Source organism: Brassica oleracea, chromosome C5, assembly GCF_000695525.1.
Source record: "Brassica oleracea var. oleracea cultivar TO1000 chromosome C5, BOL, whole genome shotgun sequence".
NCBI lineage: Eukaryota > Viridiplantae > Streptophyta > Magnoliopsida > Brassicales > Brassicaceae > Brassica > Brassica oleracea.
Window position 1 is genome coordinate 21,124,105 of NC_027752.1, and position 9,814 is coordinate 21,133,918.

Genomic DNA, 9,814 nt, shown 5'->3' on the forward strand with positions numbered 1-9,814 from the left:
ATTTTATTTTCTATTTTAATTTCAAAATTAATTTTATAAAAAAAATCTTTATTTTTTCTATTTTTTTGGAATTTTAAAGATCTTTTTAATTTTTTAGAAAATTTTGGAAGATTTTTTATTTTATGAAAATACAAAATAAAATTTTATTTTTTATTTTTTGGAATTTTAAAGATCTTATTAAGTTTTTAGAGAATTTTTTATATTTAATATGTACCAAATAAAAGTAAACATGCTAGCAAGTACATTGAAAGTGTGAGTAGCCTAGTGGTAAAATACCTTTCCATTTGACCAACCAACTTGGGTTCGAATCCAGGGGTCTACATATTTTTAATGACAAATCATATAAAACGACGTCGTTTCACTTAACGGCAACAATAAACGATGTCAAATATTTTTGTTAAATTTGTTGACGGCGTGCTAAATTGGCAAGTCAACGAAAACATTGTTAATTAATTCTAAAGTCAATGAAAGTTTGGTGTTTTTTTTGTCAGCTCAAAAGTTCATGTTTCTTTTGGCAATTCGTACAAAGTTGAGGTTTTTTTTGACCGAATTCTCATTTTCAATCTGTATAGTTTTATTAAAATAGAGATTATATTTTCCTATAAAATAGTACTTTTTCTTAAAAAATCATAATTTGCTATTTTCAAATGATCTTTTAACTTTCAAACTTTGATAATTATAACTAAAAAAAATCATTTTACAAAATTCACTTTTTATAAAAAAAAATAGAATAACATTTTTCTTTACATAATAGTCTTTCAAAGAAATTTTAATATAAACAAAGTAATAATTATGTGAAACTCTTGAAAAAATATTAAAGTAAAATATAGTTAATTTTAAATTTTTATAAATATAAGCTACTTGTTGTAGATAAAAATTAATATTTTGAAAATATTCTCTTTTGGCGGAAAATATTTTTAAAATATTTTTAAAAAGATAATTATATACCCAATAAAAATATTTAAAAAATAAAAACAAATAAATATAATTTTTTTCAACTTAAATAACAAATACATGTTATTCTGAATAAGAAGAATAAAAAAATACCACGGAACAAATTACGTTAGCAAAAAATATAATAAAATTTATTGTTATTGCTTATATACGTCGCTTAAGTATTTTAATACTAAAATAAAATTTAATAGTTTTAAAAAATATTTCATGATATATTATGTTTACAAAAAAAATCAGTTTTCTTTTCTATATCTATTTTTAATGTTTTGGTATAATGATAAATCTAATTATTATATGTGAATATATACTACTAATTATAAACCTTGTTCAAAAAATCGGCCGAGTTGGCGATTAAGCGGCCGGTTAAACGTGACTCGGGTGGTGGACGTGGCGAGTTGGGCCTCTTCGGTTGAATTATGCGGAAGGCCGAGTAAGAAGCGTGGAATACGTAAAAGTTAAAACTCGGCCATTAGGTGGACGTGGACTGCCACGTTCTTGAGCGCCAGTTAAAGTCTGAAGCAGAAATTGCGGTGAAAAATTGTTTCAGATTCGTGGTGGAGACGGACGGTGGAGACGGAGAAGAGATGAAAGCTCGTTGTGAGGACAAATGGGTTCTCTTTGGGTTTGTTGAATGAATTAGAGCTTGATGTCTGGTGTTTTAGCTAGGTGGAGTCGACAAGGCTTGAGCTTGTTACAATGGTTTGTGTTGATGATGATGATCATGATGATGATGATGATGATGGTTGTGGTGGTGGTTTCGACAAGGTATGTGAAGTGAGAGGAGGTTAATTTTTTTTTTTCTGTAATATCGAGCAATATTGCTTTAGAAAAATACAGTTTGTGTAATGATGTCTTATAAATTTAAGAACTTTACTTTAGAATCTGTGTGAGTTCATCAATAAAGAAACGTGAAAGAGAAGATAACCTCTAAACTTCCTCGTTTCGTTTTGATATGCAACATTTATAATGCATATCAAGGAAATTAATCAGTTGCGAGAGAAGAATTGAAGGTTTTGTTTCATTCACCATGAATGGAGGAGATCTTGATACATCTTATATATACAACAAACTGATGAACGGAAAGCAAATCATGAATCCACAACATGACATAATGAATACATTAACACGTAACAATTTTTTTACATAAACATATATTTTGTTTGTAAAAAAACATGTAATATACATAAAAATTGGTAATATACGTATAAATGGAGCAGTATACATATAAAAATACAAAAAATTCTTCCCCGCGTACTCTCCGATTTATTCCCGCTTTTTCGATAAATCGCTAGGCCCGGGTGCACCGCACGCGTAGCGCCTAACGAGTTTCCGAACAAGGATTATAACAAATAAGAAAGAAAGATGTGAATAAACACAAAATATATACATGGAATTATTTTTTTCTATTTTCAAACACGTTTTCAATTTATTTTTTGAGATAAATTTTATAATATTAATTTGTAATTATTTAATTAATGAATTGTATAATTATTCATTAAATATATCAAAACTTTAATCAATCTAATTAAAATTATTTGTTAAAACTATGATTCAGCCTAAAATCATGGAGAACATGACAAATAAGCAAATTAAAATATTTTTAAAAAGATAATTATATACCCAATAAAAATATTTAGAAAAATAAAAACAAATAAATATATTTTTTTTCAACTTAAATAACAAATACATGTTATTCTGAATAATAAGAATAAAAAAAATACCATGGAACAAATTACGTTAGCAAAAATTATAAATTAAATTTATTGTTATTGCTTATATACGTCGCTTAAGTATTTTAATACTAAAATAAAATTTAATAGTTTTTAAAAATATTGATATATTATGTTTACAAAAAAAAAATCAGTTTTCTTTTCTAAAACTATTTTTAATGTTTTGGTATAATGATAAATCTAATTATTATATGTGTATATATACTACTAATTATAACAAATAAGAAAGAAAGATGTGAATAAACACAAAATATATATATGGAATTATTTTTTCTATTTTCAAACACGTTTTCAATTTATTTTTTGAGATAAATTTTATAATATTAATTTGTAATTATTTAAATAATGAATTGTATAATTATTCATTAAATATATCAAAACTTTAATCAATCTAATTAAAATTATTTGCTAACACTATTATTCAGCCTAAAATCATGGAGAACATGACAAATAAGCAAATTCACTTCTCAAATAATAGTATAGATTTGGTTTATATAATATATATTGCATATAACTTAAATGTGGTTTTAGATTTAGTATTACTAAATTTTATCAAAATTTTATTAAGTGTGAAGAAAATATAAAGATAATTCTATTGTGAATATAAAACAAAAAAAGTAATAATAGGTTCTTACTTATATAAAATATGCATACATATAATTATTAATTTAAAATTTTAATGGGGCCATATATTTACATAGAATTTTTTTTAAAAATAATATTTTATTATTTTATCGATTTGTGTTAAATTTTGAACCGGACCAAGTTGGGATAGACGAAACTTATAAATTTATAAAAAATTATTAATTTATAGAGGTTCTACTGTAATAATTGTTAACAATGTCACTCTTGTATAAATATTTTATACAGTAAAATAGTTTTAATATATTCTGAGAACATATTATATATTATTTATTTTAAATTTGAATCAGTGTAATATAATTTAGTAAGTGTACTTCTATATAATTTTTTTTTATTATTATAATATAACAGATTAGATGAGTATAGAACATATAAAAGTCTTATTATTAAAAAAATTATAAATAATAACTCGATTAATCAATAATGATTTATAATTATATTTTATTATTAATACAAAATTGATCAATTATTTTATAAAATAATTTTTAATAGGATTATGTAGAATTTTTATTCAACATATTTTATTAGATTTTTTTAAGAAGTATATATATATAGATAGATAGATATTTAAAATGAAAATATATTAAAATATATTGTAATTAAATCATTATTTCTCTTGTAATAAAATATATATTGTGTTCTTTGCACATTTAAACAATAATTCTATACTAGCGCAAGTGGTTAATAATTTTTATTAACCTATGAAAGACCTCGATTAAATCTATCACATTTGTGTTTTACTCGACATGTTGTCGATTGGAGACATTTAAAATCTTTTTATTCTAAATTCGGATATTAGATTCAAATTTTGTTGTTAGTTTAGGTATCCGATCGCACCGTCAAATAGTTCAGGTATCGAAGATATGACCCGAGTCCAGGAACAAATCTCTTGGCCGTTTTTCTATCATTTTTCTAAGAGTATCTCCAAAAAACACTCTATAACTTAAGTTTTTTCTTCTAAAAAAAAAACTTTAAAATTTTTAATTTGAAGTTTTGAGGATTGAAACTTTATATTTGAAGTTTCACTGCTCATCATATTTTTATTTGCATTTTGGTCCCTATAATCACACTTCACATTTATGATTCATAAATATTTTCTCGTTTATTGTTTTAATCCTTAAAAAAATTCTATCTCATAAATATTTTAAATTTTACACAAAAAATTAAATAAAACTTTAAAATAAGATTCAAAATATTTTAAGCTAGATTTAGACAACAATAATATACAAAAAAAAACTTAACAAAAAGATTTTAAAAAATTACATGATGACATAACTATTACAACAACACTAATAGTCAGATAAGTTTAATCCGGAACCTTCAAATTTTCAAATATTGTCCAAATTTTTTGTGTAACTGATGATCGTTGTTGTTGTTGTTTTTGATGTCTTTTTGTACAATTCTTTCTTTTTCATATTGAATATATCCACGAGTATTAATATCATCAAAAAGAATTTAGTCTTTTAGCAATATTTTATGTTTCTCTTTTACTTTCTTATTCCGATCTAATGTATTTACAAGTATCAATATTACCAGATTTCAACAACTTTTAGGTCGTAATCTATAAAGTAAAAATGAGGAGAGTCATTTTTACTTCGAAATACACTAATAGATCATATATGCATTACGAAAATCATTTTATGAAATAATATGATATTTTTTTGAAGTTTAATATTATTAAGTTATTTTTATTTAAATTTTTATATTTAATAGAATATTTTATTAATTAATATTGTTGTAATATGTTTATATATGTGTTAGTCATTTACAAAAGTTTTATGAATTCAAATTAGTGATGAAAAATATAAAGACCATATTATAAAATATAAATAGTTTTAAAATTGAGTTTGAAGTTTTGCTTTTGGAGAAAAACACCTTTAAACTTCAAATATAGATTTTTTGAAAATTCAAAATAGAGTTTTTTTTTGGAGATGCTCTAAATAAGATAACTTGGAACTTATGAACACATTAATCAATAATTGGTACTGGAAAAGAGCATGTGTTTCTCTAGAGTTCGTCCATTTTATAAATTCACTATTTCGTTGGAACTGTTTGCTTGTTGAAAGCTAAACTTGAATTTATTATTCTGAATCCGCTTTTTTTTTTCTTTTGTAAAGTAGAAGTTTTGCTTAATTGGTCTAGAGCTAAAATGGTACTTTGGGTTTGCTGAAACATCATATTTCTATAATTCGATATAATCATTTGCTTAACTACACTATGTTATTATATAATTTCAACGGCAAAAATATCTGTTGGAAACAAATTCTTGAAACCATAAAACTCCTTGAACTTTTTAATGACATTAAATGCTCTAAATTTACATAAGAAAATCCACCAAACAAGAAAGGAACATATTCGCAAAGAATAAAATAAAATCATACAGCAATTCACAATGAATCAAACAAAAGCATCTTCCAGTAGAGAAGGAGATTGAAAATTAGACGTTGTGGGAGTTGTCGGGCTTGGTGCAAGGAGACAAGGGCGGAGAGGAGGCTGCGGAGATGATTGCACCGGGAGGTGGAGCAGGAGCTCCATACACCTGAGGATTTGTATGGATCTCACGACGGCCACGAGATTTGCCAAGAAAGTAGCAGCCGAATCCGAGAAGAAGGCAGAAGAAAATTAGAGGAAGAGATATGACCACCACCAACCCCATCGATCTTGAGATCTAGGGTTTTTTTTTTTTTTTTTTTTTTCTTGGACTCTTGGTTTTGGTCTGATTCTATTTCATTACAGATATATTTATATGTATGATTCAGTGGGAGGCCCTGGAAGAATCTGATGCTGTCCGGTCCGCAACGTTTGTCTTTAAAGCTTAACGTTCGAATCTCAACGGTAATTTATATTTTTTTGTGGGGTTCTTTTCTCACTTTTAGTTTTTGTGTGAATAAACGTGTTTTATGAAAAAGAGTAGCTTGGAATTTAAGATGAATAACTACTTCTCTAGAATAATAAGCTTATTCATGAAAAACTTACAATATGAGATACTTTCTCATCCTCTATTTACACTCGGAAATACTTCCAACTTGTGTAGTATTTTTTTGTTGTGATTTCTCTGAAATGTCTTTTTAACTAAACAAACCAAATATTTATTTTTAATCAATTAAGTATTTTTTTTATTTATATCCAATTTTCTACTTTACTCTTTGCTCTTCTGTCGAGAAACAATCCTAAATAACTACATACTAATTCTTCAACAACTGACGGCAAAGTGTAGAATCTAAAAATATTTTTACAAACCATAATCCACTTTTGTCTCTCCTTCTCTATTGACAACAAGGTCTATTACTGGCCGTATGGAAACTTCATGGACAAGAGAGATAGTAAGATCAAGGAGAAGCTCGTGAGCGTGAAGCATTCCACAGAGGTGAAAGCATTCGACAAACAAACCACCATTGTGAAGCAGAGAGGAAGAAGGTGGAGGTTAAGCTACAAGTGGCGAGCATTGAGAAGCTGATGGAAGAAACCATTAAAGCTCTTCGTTCTCAAATCGATGCTCTTAATCAAAACATTGTCAACGCTTACGTCTTTGAAAAAAACAGAATTCTTTATTGCTCGGTCTTTTTCGTACTCTTTTACAAGTAATTAAGATGGAAAATTTCTCTGTCTCTCTCTTTTGGATTGTTCGTTTCTAGTTTCAAATAAAATAGCTTTATTTGTAATTTAGTGGATAACAATTTACTGACCACAACCACTATTGTCTATTAAATTGTCGACCACATCCACAAGACTATCCAATTCATGCCCACATCCACAAGTTTTCGAAGAGACGATTGAACATTTACTCCCAAACACAACTAAACCACAACTATCATGACCACAAATTTTGGGCATACCAACACCATTGTCCACGCTCCTGTCAACTAATTTCACTAACCACGACAATTATGCGTCCATAACCATGCCTTTCACTACATCAAAATTCATGACCACAACTGCTTCCTGCCGCACACAATTCAACCACAACTACCTTAACCACGACTTAGACACCAACCATCAGATCAATCTTAAGATAAAAAAATCTATCGGCTGTGCTAAAAGCTCAGAGCTCCGTAAATCTGACACATATTAATTATAAACCTACGTTACTGCTTTTAGTAGCGATGTACTTCTTTTAACAATAGCCGTCGGATCCCTTTCAAAAATAACTAAATCTAACGGCTCGCCATAAAGCCCACTGTCTCATGCACCTACCCATTAATTTCAACCGGACAATCTAACTAGATACTCAAACCTAGTTCCTTCGACCCTTATTTCTTAACTACGAAGTCCATCCCCTCCAACGAAGGGGCTTTTTTGGAAGAGAAAATGATAAAGTAAGTCACAAAGTACTTCTCAAGTCCAGAGTAGTAAAAGTAACCTTCTATGTAAACAACTCCTTATTCATTCTAATGCAAATAAATATAGATCTATTTGAAGAAATAAATCTTACTATTATAGTTCTATTAATTTTATAACTTCTTTGTATTACTTTTAATACACCGGCAATCTCAATCGGCCAGATCGTATTCGACCCATATAGCTTTTATCCCAATTTTATTTGGGCCTTGTTACAGGCCTCTTTCTTGAAATGAAAAGATAGTCATAAAAAAAAAAACAAATTCAAATAAATATATTTATGTATGATCCGATATTGAACAGATTATTGGTAAACTGATCCAAACCCGATAGTAATCCAAATTGCAAGTCATAGAAAAGATAAAACTCAGGAGAAGAGAAAGAGCCTAACTTCTTAGAGAAGACCAAAACCACCTCTAAGAGCAAGGACCAGATGAAGAACAGAGCCTCCGTCAATATTGTAGTCCTTTGCCGTTTTGTCATCAGCTAGCTGTTTTCCGGCGTAGATGAGCCTGCAAACAATTCATGAGAGAGATTTATATGCATCCAAAAACAAAAAAAACTCATGCGAATCAGTGTTATATATAACAGATTAGAAAGGGAGATGCGATTTTCACAACAGATTTTTATTTCACTAAAACATAAATAACCAAAGTTGCATACTGAAATAAACCGGACAAAATCCAAATGATCTGAGACAAATTGCAGTGAGACAAGCACAGGGCCGGACCTGAATAGAAGCTAATAAAGCATTTGCTTTAGGGCCCGTGACAATATATATAATTTTTGGGCCAACATAATTAAAATCTCATATAGCTCTACTGGTGACGGCAGCTGATGCAACACCTTCATGCCCTGGTTCGAACTTTAATTGGTGCACTTTTATGTATTTTCGCGATTTTTTAAAAATAAATGGGCCAAAAAAGATTTTGGCTTCTAGGCCTATAATTATCAGGCACGGCCCTGGACAAGCACTTTGCAAGTCATTTAGTAAACCTTTGTTGGACAGGAGGGATGCCTTCTTTCTCCTCAACACGTTCTTTGATGCGATCAATAGTGTCGCTAGGTTCGATATAAACACGTTATTATCCCCCAACTTTTTACTAATTATAGCTTTTTCTAGTTTTTTTTCCTTCCCCTGGGGGGGGGAATTATATAAATCTTTTTAAGTTCTAATCTATTTATGTTTTGTACTCTTTGATTTGATGTGATGATAAGGTTTTTCAGGCTTTCGATCAAAGCCGGCTCAATAATTTTATGGATAATGAGATTGAAAAAAATGAAAGCTTTAATATTTGTTTAAAATTTGTATATAAATATTTTTCATCAAAAGATATATGTAATTTTTTATGGAATTTATGTCAAAAATAAAAAAATGTATATATAAAATTATTTTTGCACCCTTTTATTTTTTTTTTATTATATAAAATACCTATATTAAAAAAAAAATTCAGACCCTTAAGCATTAAAATATGAAGAATATGAGATTGGACTCGGTAACATTAACAAACCTTACAATGGAGATTTTGTACTGATTTTCAATTTTTCAAAATTTAGTTTAGAACTTTATCATAGCTGGCTTACACTATGGGGCAATGGGGCGTGGGCCCTAGAGCCCAAAAGTTTTTTCCATAAATAACGTTAAAAAAGAGCCCAATTAAAAAATATATATAAGAATCCAAAATTTTTAAATTTACTAATAATGCTAAAAGGAAGCTCAATTAAAATTATTTTGCTCAAAGGCCCATAGAATCATTGAGCCAGCCCTGAATTTTATTTAAAAAATCAAATTATTTAGTTCATGTTATAAAAGTAATGGAAAAGTCTATCTTTATTCATAACATAGATGTTCCTTATATAGGAGATTACACCGTCATAGATAAATAGAAAGATTACAAATCATAATCTCTTGGTTATGAGCCATCCACAATCTGGTTCATAACACTTTCCCTTGGATGCCATAACAATTTAGAGCTTGGCTGGTTAGTATAAAATAAACCAAAATCAAAGGCTTCTTCATCTTCATTCTTATGGATCAATCAGATCAGTATCTAAAACAAGACTTCTGCGTCGTCCATCTCAGGACTAAATGGACTTCTTTATCGTCCACCTTTGGAATGAATGAATCAGTGTCCAAAAAAAATGATCTC

The 9,814-nt window shown here is 28.2% G+C and overlaps 1 protein-coding gene across 1 annotated transcript; it reads right to left on the reverse strand.

Annotated features, from left to right (window-relative positions):
• Positions 1-5,574: 5,574 nt before the first annotated feature.
• Positions 5,575-5,993, reverse strand: LOC106293733. The gene has a single exon (XM_013729387.1). The coding sequence runs from the start codon at positions 5,980-5,982 to the stop codon at positions 5,764-5,766; it is 219 nt and encodes a 72-aa protein (XP_013584841.1). The 5' UTR covers positions 5,983-5,993; the 3' UTR covers positions 5,575-5,763.
• Between the last annotated feature and the right edge of the window lie 3,821 nt (positions 5,994-9,814).

What these genes read in the sequence shown, in the direction of transcription:
- LOC106293733 (XM_013729387.1), bottom strand. Translation starts at nt 5,982, where the DNA reads ATGGGGTTGGTGGTGGTCATATCTCTTCCTCTAATTTTCTTCTGCCTT.